The 18,140-nt window shown below is 44.4% G+C and overlaps 1 protein-coding gene across 2 annotated transcripts in view; it reads left to right on the top strand.

Annotated features, from left to right (window-relative positions):
* Positions 1-18,140, top strand: part of fastk (Fas-activated serine/threonine kinase) — a 28,249-nt gene that overhangs the window by 3,053 nt on the left and 7,056 nt on the right. For both annotated transcript variants that reach the window (XM_083781873.1, XM_083781872.1), the window contains exons 2-13: positions 1,576-2,021; positions 2,407-2,710; positions 3,415-3,545; positions 4,602-4,834; positions 7,375-7,690; positions 10,340-10,527; positions 11,271-11,419; positions 12,538-12,754; positions 15,546-15,705; positions 16,437-16,528; positions 16,880-17,114; positions 17,951-18,129. In XM_083781873.1, coding sequence (XP_083637999.1) covers positions 1,618-2,021; positions 2,407-2,710; positions 3,415-3,545; positions 4,602-4,834; positions 7,375-7,690; positions 10,340-10,527; positions 11,271-11,419; positions 12,538-12,754; positions 15,546-15,705; positions 16,437-16,528; positions 16,880-17,114; positions 17,951-18,129 — 2,608 coding nt within the window. In that variant the 5' untranslated portion in view covers positions 1,576-1,617. The remainder of the gene's footprint in view (positions 1-1,575; positions 2,022-2,406; positions 2,711-3,414; positions 3,546-4,601; positions 4,835-7,374; positions 7,691-10,339; positions 10,528-11,270; positions 11,420-12,537; positions 12,755-15,545; positions 15,706-16,436; positions 16,529-16,879; positions 17,115-17,950; positions 18,130-18,140) is intronic.

The following is an 18,140-nucleotide window of genomic DNA, read 5'->3' as shown; positions in this document are numbered from 1 at the left end:
AGGTCCGTTTCTCAATGGATTAGTCATCTAGGAGGGTTATTGAACACATTGAGCCCCCATGTACCTCGCAAAATTACCTAAAATTCATTCTGCTTTCAGTAGCATGTGACGTGTCAAACTTCATGATTCTGAATCCATTCCAGACACTGTTTTTAGCACAAGGAGTGTTTTCTTTTGTGCAAAACTAATGCTTGGAATGGTAAAAAGAAAATGTCTGGCCTTCTTTGGCCCTTGGTCGTGGAATGATCTACAGTCCAGACTAAAATGGGCTTTGAAAGTTCCCTTGAGAAGTTTCAAAAGGATCATCTTAGATGTACAGTCCAACACTTGCACATGTTTGGATATGTACTAGCCAATGTTCATGCCTATATATTTATTATGTCGGTTCAGATCGTGTATTTTGCCCTGCTACTAAAAAGTAGGACTTTGGGGACTTATTGTATGTATTCATAGGTACTTTGAGGTGTATTATGGATGTTGTATTTGCTGGTCCAAAATGTAACATTGACGATGTGGTATTGAAGTGTAATTTAATTTCTGCCTCTTTGCCAGTTCCCACTTGTAAAAAAGACGTCAATGTGTTTTTACTTTTTACTGGTTAAATAAAGGTTAAATAAAATAAATAAAAATGGCAGAAAAGAACAAACAAAACAAAATGCCTGCACACTGTTGGGCTCCATTGCGGACAGGTTTTATTTGCATCCACTGAATTCCTAGTGTATATTTCCAACTTGTACTCTTCATCAGACTCGAAAACAAACAAAACAAAACTGCATTGTAGTACCCATGCAAAGACTTTAGGATGGTCATTTGCATTGGAATGATGATAATGTATCTTCCCTACAAAGCCAAAGTGCAGTAACTAACTACACCTTCGTGATATAGTGTAGATATAGTGTAATATCACTTATATGCCAATATCTCATTTGACTGGCCAGTTGAAACACTTTTAAAGCCATTTTTCAGTTCATGTTTTGTTCGTAGTTACTGCATTTCGGCTTTATAGGGCAGAGTTGGTGCAGTGGACGTGTCTCTGAGACTAGCTGTCATGCTAGTACAGTGGAATCTGTGGTTTTGATTAAAATGGGACTACCTCTTTCCCTGGTGTTTTACCCTAGTGGGCGTGGTTATATGCCTAAACCTAACCTTAACCTCACAAACGCTATGCCTAAACCTTACCTTAACCCTAACCTCACAAAATGCTACAACGCTAACCTCACAAAAATGATGCATAAACCTAACCTCAGAACCTCGCCCGTCAAGGTTCTTTATTATTTGTCTCCCGAGGAAGAAATTGGGGGGGGGGGGGGGGGATAGTTCGATGGAAAGTTCATTCTCATGTGTTTGTGTAAGTGTGTTCCCGCATTATCTTCCGAAGCCATGTCACGTTGCCTCAAGTCCTTCCCCAGGGCGAAACACCTGGGGAAGAGGTAGTCCCTGTTTTAACTGCCCCTTTAACCCTTAATTCTCCTGTCTCACTCCCTTCTCGCTCTCCTGCGCTCTTTCCTGTCTGTTTCCATCTCTATTGTCTCTTCTGTCTCTATCCGTCCTCTGTCTCTCTTTCTCTCTCTCTAGGTGTTCCACGTTACTTCCTGGTTGTAGGCCAGGCATTGTGCTATGCAGTTTGTCTCATTTGGTTGTCGCCTCCTGAGCCTGAGGTCCAGCCGGCCCCTCCTCCCGCCGCCTCCTCTCCTCTCCCTCCTCCACCTCCTCCACCCCTCCCGCTCCTCCCCTCCTCTCCTCCTCTCCCTCCGGTTTCCCTCTGTTGCTCCTCGCTGCCCCCTCTTGGCCAGCGGCAGCATGTACACCCCTCGTCTCTACGGCACCACAGTAGGAGGAGGAGGCGGAGACAGAGGAGGAGGAGGGGCTAAGCTGGGTCGGAGGCTGGGCGTGGCCAGCGGAGGTGGAGGGCTGTCCGTTTTGGAGAACCACCCCACCCATCATCACCTGTCGCCCCATCACCTGTCGCCAACGTCCTTCCCTGTGTACCAGGGCAGGCCCGAAGCCCACCACCATACAAGGTATGTTGCACGTTTGTCATGTTGACTTGACTGACCTTACAGGTATTAATGTTGACCCACGGGATGTGTGGATGTGCCCAGGATGTAAACAAAGGCTGTCTGGACGGGCGGATGATCGTCTTTTTCTTCCACCTGGAAATAAAAAATTGTAAACCAACGCGATCTTCGGTTCTTTAGTTATGGTCGCTTGTTTTGACCAAAAACGCAATCTGGGAAAATAAACCCTGTCTTATGCTTTGCAGATGTGGATTTTTCTTATTGCTATCATTCATTGGCTTTGTTGTCGTACCACAGAACCTTGAGTTTGTGGAGCTCACAAAATTGTATTTTGCTTGTTGTACAAGTGGCGACAAATACGATGTCCTTGTACCTTCTTGATTCGCAGATCCGCCCACTTTCACGGCCACGCCCCCCACCAGCATCACCACCACTACACCCCCCAGCCCCCCCACCTCTCCTCTCTGCCGCCCCCGCCACACCACCCGCACCACCCCCCGCACTACCACCCGCCCCACCACCACCATCACCACCACCACTACAGCACCAACACCGCTGCCCCCGCTGGTGGCCCGCTGAACATCGGCCAGCAGCAGAAGAAAAAGACGTGGAACTTCATCCATGAGAAGATGAGCTATGACACGTTCTTCACCATGAAACGGCTGATCGAGCGTTCGCGGCAGCCCGACGAGGTATGTGTGTCTCATTTCATGTTCTAATTAGAGTTGTATCAGAAACGCTGCCGATACTGCCTACAATACTGGTAGCGTTATGCCAGTTTATGCCATTGTGATGATTGGCATAAAGATTATTTAATCTACAGTAATATCTTGAATGTTTCAATGTTGCATGACTGTTTTATACCTTGCACACAGAGCGCGTTTTTCGGATGTTTAGCGTCGTTTCTCCATCGGTTTTCTGAAAAACGCGTCCAGTGTGTCCTTTACTGTACTTTTAATTTACATTATTATTTTACTAAGATGTAGGTAGTGGCACTTTAACAATTATTAATGGGATTATTCATTTATTCCTAGATCTGTGGTTCTCAAACGTTTAATAAATGGACCTGTAATTGTCCATTTATGTCCACTTTAAGGCAAAAGTTAGAAGTTTGAAATAATCATGATAATGATCTTGTGAATCGTGATAATGGTCATCCTTTATATTTTTGTGAAACGTATTGTGAAATGTATTCTATGTTTTTGAGCGGTGCCAAACCTCTCCAATGAGTGGCCGAGTGTGTATGTCTGAGCAGCCTAAAGGGCCATTCAGACTGAGCACTATAACTATAACTGCAACCAGCCAGTGGTGTTGTTTAGCAGCCTGCACCGCTGAGTTCACACGGGTGTGATTATTTCCTTTAAACATAACGTCTAAATTAATCAAACCAAATCAGGTGCTGCGCTGGCTCACCCAGAACCCCGGCAAGATCTCCCACAACCACTACCCCATCGCCCTGCAGAAGATAGGCCAGCTGCTGCAGAGCACGCCACCACCACCCGGAGCGCCACCGGGATCTGGTCAAAGGTTGGTATACTATGTACAAAATTGACCATTTTACATCAAGGTACTCAGATGTGAGAGCTGAGCCAGAAGGCAAAGCTCTCTGTCTACCGAGAAATCTTCGTTCCTACTCTCACCTATGGTCATGAAGTGTGGGCCATGACCGAAAGAATAAGGTGGCGAATTCAAGTGGCCAAAATGAGTTTTCTCCTACGGGTGGCTGGCTTAGAGATGGGGTAAAAAGTTAGTCACGCAAGAGAGACTCGGAGTGGAGTCACTGCTTCTTCGCCTGGAAAGGAGCCATCTTAGGTGGTTCGGGCTTCTGGCTAGGATGCCTCTCGAGCCACGTCTCCAGAGGGAGGTCCTCAATACACGTCCCATTGGGAGGAGACCCCGGGGCAGACCAAGGACCAGATGGAGGGATTACATTGCCACACTGGCCTTGGAACAACTCTGGATCCGACTACGGATAAGCAGTTGAAGATGGATTGATGGATGGATACCCAGATGTCCCTAGTACCTATCCTGTTGCAATGGGTGCCCAGCCGCTTCTACAGTATGATCAGCTTTGTGTGTATGATTGTATGTCTGTCTGTGGATATGTAACGAACTCCTGTAAAGCCTCAGCACCACTTGAAAAGACACAGACGCACACTCTGGCCAGCACTGCACAAGTGCACATGCACACACTTAAATTACGTCATTAACTGCCAGATTAAATGATCATGGTCGCTCCCCCTATTCACTTTGGAGAAGTAGTTTGACAAATATGAGGGCACTGTCACTTTGACCATCTTAAATACCAATACCAGTACATAACCCTGTCTTCTACCCTGAGCCATCCCAAACTAGCAAAGTGTGTTAGAACTAGGTGGGCCATGGGTTTACGGCCGAGAAGTAGTCAGAACAGTTTGTTTTAGGAGGTCGGAAGCTTAGTTTTTAGTGACATGTTGGTGAACCAAGAGGTGCATAACCAAAATGATGATTGAATGAGGGCTCCAGCTAGAGCTTTTGTTGACTAACTACAGTAGCAGTGGGACCAGTACGCTGTTAGTTATTAAGTATACTAATTGTTCCCAGTGCTGTGGGGGCTGGCAGCAGTGGAACCAGTCCGGACAAGGCGCTGGGAGGCAGTGGGAACACATCGGCGGTCGTCGGGGAAGGCAGCAGCGGCGGCAGCGTGGAGGACGCTGTAGGAAGACAGATCCTAGACCAGCCAGACTTCCACACGCTGTGCGACTCCATCGTCAGTGACTGCTCCAAGTTCGACAACTTCAGCATCGTCAACTGTCTGTATGCCGTGGCTGCCCTTGGTGAGTGAGTGTCTGTAAACATGGTGTCTGTCTGTGGCTTTGTCCCTCTGTCAGTGTGTATCCAATGGCTCTGGGTGAGTTCTGTATGTATGCCGTCCATTATTATGTTTTAATAGAATCCTAAAGGCCATGTCCCTTTTAATGTTTGTTTCGAGCACTAAACATGACATCATGTGGCAGCCACTTTAAACACACATTACAAGGCGCCCGCACTACACACACACACACACACACACACACACACTTCACACTCACCATTGTTCTTGTGGACAGATTTGGTGGCTTACTCATTCCATGCCACATGACGCCTTTGGACGCCTCCCCCTGGTGGCCAAGAGTGCCAATGGCGCCTTTGGACGCCTTTTTATTTAATCCATATTTTCGGAAATTCCTCTAATCTGGTGTGCAGGTGATGATATGCACAATATAATTACATTTTGTTTCTTTTATTTATAATGGGCTTCGGTGGCAACGAGGGCCAAAACTGGTGTCCACCAGGTGGCTGTGGTTCTCAACCTTTTCAGGCCGTCCAGGGATGTCCCCACCCTTATAAGTAATAATAATAGTAGTTGAGGTATTCATTTTGTTGGACTGGGTTTCACAGATAAAAAATGTGAAAATAGCTGATCTTCAAGGGGAGTGAGAGAGACACTCTGTTCACACAGGTGTGATGTTTCTTTACAACATAGTATTTTCAAAGCAATATTCACATATTTCCCCCGCCCCACACCCACATGGAAGCATAATGACATAATGGACCACAGACCTCCAGAATGTTTTACTTTTGATGCAGTACTAGTCTTTTTTTGAGTGAACAGCTATGTCCCCATGTCCCACCCTATTATATGTCCTAATGTGACTGTCTGTTTAGAGTACCAGTAGGGGCAAAAGTGGTGCTGTTGTGCCAGAAACGGAGAGAGAGAGATAGTGTTGCACTGTTGCCTGCTAATTAGAGAGAGAGAGAGAGAGAGAGAGAGAGGCAGGGGGAGGCAGGGGGAGAGGGGAGTTGCACCACTCAGTTCACACAGGTGTGATTTTTCTTTTAGGTCTTAAAGGATCACTTCAGCACTTTTCAACCTATCTTCATATAATTGGTCCTCATTAATGTTCATGATAAAATACCACAATTTTTTGGCTTCCATTATCACATTGCAACTTTTCAGGAATAGAAAGCCTGCAGTTTCTATTAGCTTTGACTCCCCATCGATGATCTCCAGGCCCGGTTTGGCCGTCGGGAGGACCGGGACTATTCCCGGTGGCCTGCCTCCAAGTGGCCTGCCTGGCTGTCCAAAAATGAAAAAAAAATCAATTCAGGCAGTGTTGCTGCAGCACAGTGCAGCGCACTGCCCTTCCCCCTCCCCCCGTCGTAAACAGAAAAGCAACGTGCTCTCACACTGCTCTGTGATCAGAGGGGTAGGGAATGGTCAAAATGACGTTACTGAACTTTTTCTTTTGAAGAATCGATACGTGATTGGTTAGTTTGGCTTTTTGGCCCGCCCAGCCGCCCTACACCCATGGTCAAACACAACACACACAAGCCACCCCAGCATGCAGTCTAAAAACAATGATGATGCTCCAGCAACAACAAGTAAGTTTATAAACACTGGTGGTTCTTCTCAGTGGTTTACAATTCACTAAAGTTTGTGTGATTGTGTGTGCATTATTGTTCTGTTTTATTGTTTAAGATTCACTAAAGTTTGTGTGATTTTAACCAGCCTTGTCTGTTTCATTTGATCATTATTACAGTATGAAGACTGAAAAAGACAATACTATTGATGACCACTGACCAATATTCATAGAAACATTAATTAACAAATTATATCACCTATGTTTTTACATGGTAATGAAAAGTACTAGAATGGAGGACTTTGTTGTCAGTCATCATGGTTGTTGTGTTTAATACAGTGTTGTTGTGTGACTGTCAATCTATATGGAATAACAAGCTTTGGTGATTACTTAGCCCGTATGTGTGTTCAGTTCATGTGCACGTGCACATGGTTGGTTGAGTGTATGCGTGCAGCCAGGGCATCACATTCATTCAGAACATCCTCACTCTCACAGATCCGTGATTTCATACCCCCACCTTAGTCTGACTGTTTTCTTTTGTAGTACATTGTGTGTCTTATGTTAATGGAGGGAAGAAGTTAATAATATAAATAACATCAGATGGTACATTTCTCATGTGAAATTGCTGTAAAGGCCCCCAAAATGTCCCCCAAGGGCCCCCAAAAGTTTGGCGCGCGCGGTGTGGCCTGCCACGGCGTATAACTCCCGGCCTGATTTGGAGTTCCACTCCGGGCCTGATGATGTCACTGGTGGACGGGTTTCTGAACTGCCCACAGCCCTCCTATGAGAGACAGACTGAGTAGGAAAAAGATGGTGGCATTTTTTAGAAAATAAAACCCACAAGTTGAGAACTAGCCTTGCAGTGGCCAGGCGCCAATTCTTCTTTCCCTTGGTGTATTACGCAGTGTGATATTAGTATGGCCAAGCCAGTATGTTAATAGCGTATGCTAAATGCTTAAATTGTTTGTTCTCAGGTCTGCCCAGTGAGTCTCAGGTGGTGGAGGTGCTGGAGGCGGAGTCTCAGTCCAGGCTGGGTCAGTTCAACCAGAAGGACATGAGCATGGTGTTCAGCTCCAGCATGAAGCTGCACCCGGGCAGCCAGCACCCGCTCACCGAGGCCTGCCTGGCCGGCCTGGAGAAGAACCTGGAGCGAGAGCGCCACCCGCAGACGCTCTTCCTCCTGCTCTCGTACTACCGCCTCAAGTGGCGCTCGCTGCAGACACAGGAGGCGGCCAGCGGGGGCGCCAACGGACCCCCTCCCCCGAATCCGGAACAGCTGCTAGCTAACAGGTAGGGGGGGGGGGGGTAGACATTAAACCGTAGATGCCTCCTCCGGCTCTGTGGCATGTGTATCGTATGGCGGCTGCCATTTTTGTTTCCAATATGGTGGAGGCAGGCTGATGTTGATTGTTGACTCTATTGTAGGGAGCAACTACCAGCCGTGGGTGTGTGGGGAATGCGTGAATTCCGTTTGTGTCCGAGCATAGGCATGGTGACGCCCCGCCTGCCTGTGATTGGCCTACCGACACTGCCTGTCTTGACTGTCCTGCTGGATAGTCTGATGCGAGGTTACTCCGTGGTGGAAAACGATAGTATGTATGGTATGATACAAGGGAACGCTAACTTGTACGTTTTATTTTTGTAGAAGAGGAAGAGGCAAACTAATATTGTTTATGCCGTTTGCTTTTGAATAATTGATGCACGCCATAATATGATTTGATTTGGGTGTGTTTGTGTTGATTGTGTAAACTTGAAACATTATAATGTACAATATATTGTACTATAAAAAGATATATTTTCCCTTGATCTTTATCCATTTGAGTGTAATAGTATTAGTTTACTATAATTATATTAATACACGATAATCAACACTAACACTTTATTTAGAACACACCCAAATCAAATCATAGTACAACATACGTGTTATTCAATCAAAGCAAACGGCATAAACAATATTAGTTTGCCCTTTCTACAAAAATAAAACGTACAAGTTAGTTACAAGGCTGCATTCTGTTGCGCGTGCCAAGCTGTCCTTCTCTTGTAGCCTATTATTTATTTCTCAATCTCGGAGGACAGTCAAGACGGTCAGTGTCAGTAGACCAATCACAGGCAGGCGGGGCGTTACCATGCCTCAGCCATGCCTATGCTCAGACACAAACGGAATTCACGAGTGGGGAACATGCCAACATTGGTTTAGTGTGAAGGTTCTGTGTAGAGTACTCTGATTTTATTATTTATTTAACCTTTATTTAACCAGTAAAATCACATTGAGACTGCGTCTCTTTTACAAGTGGGAACTGGCCAAGAGGCAGAAATAAAAATTACACTTCAATACCACGTCATCAATGTTACATTTTGAACCAGCAAATACAACATCCATAATACACCTTAAAGTACCTATGCATAAATACAACAAGTCACCTGTCCTACTTTTTTCTTTTAGTAGCAGGGCAAAATACACCATATACACAATATACACAATCTCATTATTATTATGTGGATACTTTTGTAATTTCACTGGACATTGAGAATTAACTGGTTAAATTGCGGAATCAATTCAGGGTTGGTTTGGTCCAGTGGGAGCCTTTATAAGAGAGGGACAAATTGACACTATTTAGGCTGCGGACCCCCATAAGAGAAGATATTTACGGCTCTAGCAGTTATTCTCAACACATTTAATGTCAAGGTCACCCAGTTTGACATGTATTGGTCTACGTACCCCCATTTAATGAAATTTCTATCTCTGGGACCCCCAATTTATTTTGAAAAATCAATGTAAAGTGTGTACAAATGGACCCGTCCATTTGGTTCCATTTGTACACTGAGTTACAGATCCATAAAGGGTCCATTTGGTTCCAAACTATCATTTAGCTGGGGACCCCCTGGAACCCTCTTTGGGAACCACTGCCCTAGGATCCCTTGAAATCCACTCTCCATAGGACGCAGCTGTACCACTGTCTGGTCATGGACACATCCAGCGTCGCTTGAGTGTTGATGAGATGTTTCAAAGATGCATAAAGTAGCAGTAGGAGACTGCGGAAACCTGTGCGAAGCGGCATTAATCGGTTGCCGTTAAGTATTTTTAATCTATTTTTGAAGTTTTGGCTTCTCTGAAATTCTCTCTTCCTCACTTCCACATGTCCCGCCTACCGCACCGTGATTGGCTAGCTGCAAGTTTCTGTATCTGGGCTCGGACATTATATAAACAGTTTTAAAGAGGAAACATGTCTTGTTTTTAAATTAACCAAATCTAAGATTTGGCCATAACAGAAGATTAAAACATCCAGCATGTACGCGGTCAGCCAATCAGAGGCAGTAACTAGGACGTGCAGCTAGCCAGTCGCGGCAGGGGAGGCGGGACATTGGGAAGTGAGGAAGAGAAAATTTCAGAGAAGCCTGACCTTGATTAAAAATACTACAGCAACACCGATTAACGGCGCTTCGCACAAGTTTCCGCGGTCTCCTACTGCTACTTTATGCGTCTTTGAAACATCTTGACGCTGGATTTGTCCGTGACCAGAAGTGGTACAGCTGCGTCCTATGGAGAGTGGATTAACTTTCAAGGGACCCTAGGGTACCGCCGTCCAAAATACAGAAAAGGTAACCGAGGGTTCTAAAAGGGGCTAGAGCCAACCTGGCCAGTGTGGTGTAAATATGTCATTTTTGGGCTGTTTGTTTGAACACCCATTTCCTGTGGACACTCTGAAAAAGGTGAATAAAAACACAGTTTGATTGTTGATTGTTGATTGTTTGATTGTTTGATTGTTGATTTCAGGCTTTGGAGTATTTTTTGAGTGTTGAACCAAGTGCTTTTTTTTGCACACACTACCTGCACACTAGGACAGTGTGACCAGTGGACAGAGAGGTGATCTAACTAGTTTTAGTTAATGTGACTAGGGGACAGAGAGGTTAACTCACTGCTCTGTGTTCTCCCCTCAGAAAGATTCTTCGTCTTGTCAAACACACTCTGGCCAGCGTCAGCGGTGTGCGAGACCAGGAGATGGTGCTGTTGGACGAGATGTTGGCAGCCTGCGCCAGAGAGGCTAGCAACAAGAGCCTGGAGCTCATCTTCAGCTCCCACCTGTTCTACCAGAACAGACAGGAGAGATTTATCAACAGCCTGGCAGGTAAACATGTCTATTATTCTACCAGAGCAGACATGTGAGATCTGTCAACAGCCTGGCAGGTAAAATATAAGTATTGTATCTATATTTGTATTTGTATTTCTATCAGAACACGCAGGAGAGATTTATAAACTCATTGGCTGCCTTTGAAGTGATTCACACGATAAATCTAATGTCGATTCCTGCCATTGGCGTGATTTCTTTTTTAATTGATTCAGAATGGTCTTGCTAATATCTACCGAGTAGTAGCTTCCCCTTCGCTATGCACCGTTGGCTTCCACTGTGGTTTGTCAATGAAATCTTTCCCCACCGTCCACTTCCATTATAATATGACAGCCGCTTTTTTTCTCTGAATTGAGGCTCAGACTGAGGTGATTGAACAGAAAGTCGATGTTAGTGGCTAATTACTAAATCTCTGCTACTTTGCTGTTACAATATATTAACTTTTAAAGTTAGGATTCATCACATTAGTTATAGGCGATTTGCTTCTTGTTTTTTGGGAAGTGAATTTTGGGGTCTTCAAAAATCAAAATAAAAGATCCCTTTTCTACGGCCCGCAGTGAGGGACATTAGAGTGAATCGCTGGAAGAAGTCAGTTTTAACAGCCTGGAAGGTAAAATATACATGTATTATATTGTGTCTGCTGGGTGGAAGCCTCATATGTCCAAAACTGTTAATTTTCAGGATTCAAATGCTCAAGTGTTCTTTATGCCTCATCCTTTGTCATTACCATGTTGTGTGTTCAGAGGAGCTTCCTAAGAAGGTGGACAGCATCACTCCGTACACCATGGCCCTCATAGCCAAGTATGTCGCCCGACACCGGCTGAGAGAGACACGTTTGCTGGACACCATCGCTGAGTTCCTGGTCAAGAAGGCTGAGTACCTGGATAGCAAGGTAAGTCAAACCAAAGTTCTGCACAAGATGAACGAAACCTAACTAATGCATGTGTGCTCACATGATAAACTTGATAAACACATTAAAAGAAACAAATTTAAATCCAGTCAGATGTGAATAAAAGCACCTGGTCAGCAAGGTATTGGTAAGATGAGCTTGTTAACCACTTTCCCTTTCACTTAAAAATACTGTCAAATATAGCCGGTCTACATGCAATGCGTTGTGAGCGGTTATTTTTTCCTTTGTGTCACATTTAGTAAGAGAATCTTATGGAAATCTGGGAACTAAATAATTTCTATCTTATGGAAATCTGGGAACTAAATAACTTCTTCACCAATGTGTTTCTAAAGGACGGTGTCTAATAACATGTACTAAAAGTTTGAATTTCAACTCCCGTGGGAAATTTGAGTTATTAGCATAATATGTAACCATACCATTAACATCCTATATAAGGCAAAAAAAAGTCCAAATGTCATCATTCTTTAAGTAGCATGTGACATATAAAACTAGGGGGTTTTCATCATTCTGAATCCATTCCAAGCATTAGACAACACAATTGATTAAATATTAGTCAGAAATGTAAACGGCACACGAATAAACTAAAAGAATAACACAAAAAAGGTGCTGGGTACTTGTTTCCATTATAGTCCTATGTATTCAATTTATCAACCCCATCCATCCATCCATTTTCAACCGCTTATCCGGAATCGGGTCCCATGTTTACAGTTCCAACTTAGATTTCCCGTCTTTCCTTTCCAGAACGACATTAGCAACTTCGTCCTGGGGCTCCCTAGGTGTTCCCAGGCCAGTGTGGACTGGAGATATAATCTGGTCCTTACATTGAATAAAAATAAATAGTATCTGAAAATTTTGTTTACCTCCCCTTGTGATCTCCTAGATAGATGGATTTTCAGGCCTGTTTTGAAAGAAGCCAGTGATCCACATTTTTTAATGGGTAGTGTCGGGGCATTCCACATTTTGGAGTAGTAGAATGACAATTTCCCCATCTTTGTTCTGTAGACGAGTGGCACCACATCGGCATTTTGGCAAAAGAAATATTTTGAATGTGACCTTTAACGTGAATAACTGACCTTTAACTCTGACCTCACCCACCGCAGGTGATCCAGAAGCTGGTGTTTCCGTTCAGCCGGATGTCGTACCGTCCGTCCAACCAGGTCCAGTTCTTCAACAAGCTGGAGGTGGTCCTGGAGCTGAAGGCCCTGAGCTCCCCCCTGGCCACCGTCAACATCCTGATGTCTCTGTTCCAGCTGGGCCACTTCCCTGGTCTGGTGCTGCACAGGGTCTTCAGCGCCGCCTTTATAAGCAACGTTACCAGTGAATATACTATTACTACTACCCAAATTACACTGTTTATATGCTACTGTACACCAGGGTTTCCCAACCACCGGTACGCGAGAAGCTGGCTGGGAATTCCAAGTTTATGGATTGTACAAATATACGCAGGCAATGAAACCTTGCGTCACCAGGATTATTATTAACGGCGGAGAAAAGTCACGTCCATCACATAATCCAAGAATTCGTCATTGATGTCACATCACAGAGTATAATGGCGTTGGTGCATAAAAGTGACATCACTGTCGAATCCTTGGTATCTTTATCCTAGCCTCTTCAGCATGCGTTGATCAGCAGCGTCGCTAGTATAAGCTTCTTTTTTCACATTTGCACTAATGAAACGCTAAACAGGATTATTATTTCATGTCAACTATCAGAATGAATAGTGGGGCATCTTGAATGCTTTTTTTAAAAATAGTAAAATACTTCACAAGTGGAAAGAAACATAAAAATATCACTCATGTGAAGTGAGGGGCGCTCTTATCATCATACATCATCATACATCACATTCCGTGCTCAGCCAATCAAATCATCGCTATGGGGTACACACATTGCTCAGCCAATCAAATCATCGCTACGGGGTACACAGACACACAAAGCTGGGCATAGGACTTGTGCAAAGAATGTGCACAAGTACTCCTTAGGGGTTGTTCTTGAAATAAAACACATTCGCCACTGAAAAATCAAGATGGCTGCCACGTTTCCAAGATGGTTGCCTCGTGATACTATTTTGTGAGCAACCTGGTGTAGAATTGTCCTAATGTAACGATCTTGCTACCAAAGCATACATTCTTGTGTATACCTCTGGAGAATCCGCTTCATTCAACCATATTAGCCCATACCGACTTTACTGACTTTACCGAACTATGTGCAAACTATGTATGCCTCTTGGGTCATTCTTTGGAAAAATCCCATTAGCCACCTAAATTTCTAAATGGCCGTTTAAAGATGGCTGCCTTTTCAGATATTTTGTATACATTAATTGGGTTGTTTGGGTCCTACTTCTAGACAAAATGTGCAAATTCGATGTAAATACATTTCTACAACCAGAAATGGTGCAGGATTAACTCGGAACTCTCTTTTTCCGTGAAGGTATAGGGACTTTATTGAAGAATTAAAAATGTGAAAGTAAAACTTTCAAGAAGACGACAAGTCAACGTTATTACAAAACAAGGTCAAATTCTGATCTACCCCTGACAGAAGAGTAGGACCTGGATTGGTAACCTGCATGCAGTCTGTCCCACCGTCTCTGGATCCTCTCTCTGTGAGCCTCACATAAAGCTTTGTACTCTGCCTTCCGACCTTCTAGCTGAAATCAGAAGTTGAAGTGATCTAATGTTTTCTTGGGACAGGCAAATGGCCTCCTCATCCTCGCCAACAACGTCCTTCTCGAAGGTGGTCTCGGGGAGATGATATAAGTCATTAGCAGGATGACCTGTTTCCTGAGGTCTTCAAACTCCTCATGTCTTCGTTCCTTCTCTGCCGCCTGGCTTGCGATGGGTCTGCGAAAAGCTTGGAGTTGCTCCACGTAGAGAATGGACTGGAGGCCTCACTGATGGCGTACGGCTCTGAACACAGGATGACACACAGCTCGTGGTCCTCCTCCAGCAGGGCTGGAGGAGCTCTTCTTCACCAACCTTGGTACGGAGATCCTTCTCCTTCTGGAGGATTGTCATCCCGCCCTGGCTTTCACTCGTGGGTAACTTGAGTTCCAGACAGAGTTCGATATTGTCAAAGAGCCTCTTCTTCAGTGACTCTTCCTCAGCAATCATGTTGTCCAGTATATCCTGGACATGCTTTTTGACTCCAATACTCAGGGATTCCTATTTCCTCCCAGATGTCCCTCAGTTTATAGAGGGCTTTATTCATGCAAGCCACAGACTCTTCCTCATGATGATGGAGTCCCAGTGCTTTTCAGATTAGATGTATAACCGTACATTACAACCAGAGGGACTCGCTAGGGACTCGCTAGGGACGGTCATCATATCGTTGTTGATATAATTTAATTTAGGTCAATGATAACATGTAGTGATATAATAATATTCGTGTTTTGGTGTTTTGGTCAAGGAAGCTTTCCTTTCCTTGTCATGCGCCATGACACTTTCATGGGAGCCAAAACTCACACCGGAAGTTCAATGAATACATGGCGGTGAATGGAGCCGGCTGGACCAGCTCATAACAATTATTTCTGAACAATTGAGACCTTTGTCATATAATCGGTTCAGGAATATAAAAGAAGACATATCACAGGTTGTTTTCTAATCACTTGCTTTTCGAGTGCACAGTATATAATTTTATTTGAGGATCTAAACGGCAGCAGGTATTGTTTCTGGCTTGGAGGTATCGTGAGATTTGACTGACATACAGGAAACGGTGGGAAGTCTCACGATACTTGGTACGTTCAGAAAGGTGCTTTGAGCTCTTTAATACCATAAATCTATAACATTTCTCAGTGTACAGATCGAAAAGCAACACAGCAGACAATAATGTGTTACATGTCTTCTGTTATTTTCCAGAAGCGATTACTTTACAAAAGGTCTCAGTCATTCAGAAATCGTGTTTGTTCATGATCTGGTCACTGAGCTCTCATTGACTCAAGTGCATTCTGCCGAACTTCCGGGAGTAGTTTGGCTCCCATGAAAGCGTCCATGAAAGTGTCATGTGACCATGTCCAATCCTTCTCTAAGCTTCCTTGGATTTGGTATGACAGATCCACTGCGATACGCACTGCCTTTTTGGTTTAAGGCCCTAACTGGTACGGTTAATGTTGCAGACAGTCCTTATGCTCTGATCGTACGGCGCTACCTGTCCCTGCTGGACGCGGCAATAGAACTGGAGTACCAGGAGTACAGCGGACCCAGACTGCAAGACCAGCACAAAGTTCTGATGTTTGACCACGCCCTCACTGCTGACGAGGTCAACCGGAAGTACAGGTGTGTGTGTTAGTGTTCATGCTTATTTAAGCAAGGCTGGAGAGCCCATTTCAACCAGATTGCTTGGGTGTGAAACTACTCCCCAAAAATACTTATTTTCTATCAATTGCTTACCCCTAATTTGATGAGGGTTAGGCTACATACTAATTCCTACACGGGTTGTGCTTATAACCACGCCCCCGGGCAAGTTAAGTTTACTGAGGTTCAGGTTAGGGTTAGGTTTAGGTATAGTTTTACTGAGGATAGGGTTAGGTTTAGGCTGTCGATCACAGCGACTGGCCAATCACAGCGCGTCGACTGCACAACCCGTGTAGGCTTCACGAGGGTTAGCCATTAGGGTATCGGCGGAATCGGTCATCAGAGAGGCGGTAGGAGACACAAATGAGCTCTTGCCGTTCATCATATTATTGATTTGGAAGTGACACAAACAAAGGAAATCTCAATGAATTCAAGGCTTCATGGAGTGTGTATTTGATAGAAAATAAGTCATTTTCTGGGCTGAACTATTCCTTTAACAAGATGATTTCACACAAATTATTGAGAAAACACCAGCAGCAGTCTATTTTAAGGCAATATGTTAAGCAGCCCGAGCTCTCAAATGGAAGATGCATTCTGCTGGAATAATAATAATGATAATCCCTGGATGTATATATTTGTATACTAGTTAATAGATGAAATGTATATATTTGTCAATTATATAGTAATTGATATATGATGTATATATTTGTCAGTTATAAGGGTCTAGTGGCGGAGGCCCTCAGGCAGTTGGTTGGGGAGCAGAACTACAAACAAGATGAAGTGTTGGCCCCTGGTTATTATACAGGTAATAATCTGGTTTTATACATAGTTCTGTATATAATTATACAGGTGGTTTACAAATGTCATCCAGTCGGAAGAGAGAACTCCACAAAGCTCTTTTATCAGCTAGTGTTCCAGTTCCAATGTTGTCTTGTCTGCCTATAATTTGTTTCATCACTTACAATTGCACTTGTTTTTCCTGTATCCTGGATGAGTTCAATTTCCTGATTTGATGAAATTGACTCATTATTATTATTACTACTTGCAGCACCTTGTGGTTATAAACATATGGTAACGTATTGTAATCTTTGTGTAGATTTTGGAGGATGTGTTATGAAGTATTAATTATGTTCATAATTGTATAATCTTTGTGTAGATTTTGTTCTATGGATGGACGGGTGTGGTCGAGTTCTGCCCATCCGAACAGGAAGTGGAGGTTTTTCTTTAGGGGGCTCGGCTCCGCCCCCTCCCCTCCCTGCCTCCAAACCCGCTGATGGGGCGGGGCCTGTTGCCGTAGCAACCCTCACCTCTGACTTCCACAAGTTCTCGCCATTCACCTCGGCACTGGAGGAGGAATCACCAGGAGGCCCCTCCCACCACCACAAACTCAGGTACCGTTCTGTCACAGTTAAGGCCTATTCATAGTCTGGATTTTCGGTGGTGAGGTGACTATCATTGTGCACGTTCACGATGACACGTGAACACTGTTTCATACGTGAACGCACGTGAACGCGTGCAATGATTGTCAACGGCAGCGCGTTCATGTGTTTGGGGCAAATCCATCCCAGAATGCACTCTGTTCCTACCCGGAAAGAGGAGTGAAATCGCCTCATGCGCTTTAGAGCAACTTAATGCAAGTGGATGGGAGGAGAACTCGGGTGCCGTCTCTATTCATATATACTTCAAGGTTGGGATCCTTTAGGATTTTAACGATTCCGGTTCCTTAACAATTCCCTATTAACAGTCCGATTCCTTAACGGTTCCCTTTAACGATCATTTTGGCCTTCAGTATAATTTTTTATAAAAACAACTTGAATCATATCCGGAATTGCATACATACAGTATTATTGTAGTGGTTCTGAAAGTGAGGTCCAGGGACCCTATGGGTTACTTAAGGGGGGTTCAAATGGACCTTAACTGAGTTATGGTGGTCCTAAGTATTGTAGTTTTATAGCAGAGGTGAAGTCCACATAGCCTACCAGCTCTGACAGTGTTATACTTCTACACATACGTCATGTCCTAGTATGAGGGTTCAGCCTCCAGGAAGAAACCCTAAATACAAAGTGAATACACCATTGCACATAAAAAACACACCAGGGTGTCTAATGAAGTACTGTGTCACTCTATCTTTAAATGTGATTATTTTGGCGGGTCGCCACCTGAAAGCCCTCGATAAACCATTGTGTTCGGGTCACGTTATGTTAACTTATGTGCATTGTGGTTTCAGTGGCCCCAACGGTGCCGGAGGGGTTCTGGACTACGGCTCCTACTACGTGTCCCCTCACACCTCGGACTACTACTCCGGTCTGAACAAAGACCCGTCGGTGGAGAGTCAGGACAGCTCCACCCTGAGCAGCCCTCCCTCCGACAGCCTGATGCAGGGTGGCGGAGCGGCAGGAGGCGCAGGTAGGGCTGGC

Source organism: Protomyctophum parallelum, assembly GCF_964188405.1.
Source record: "Protomyctophum parallelum genome assembly, chromosome: 14".
NCBI lineage: Eukaryota > Metazoa > Chordata > Actinopteri > Myctophiformes > Myctophidae > Protomyctophum > Protomyctophum parallelum.
This window is presented reverse-complemented; position numbering and strand designations above follow the sequence as displayed.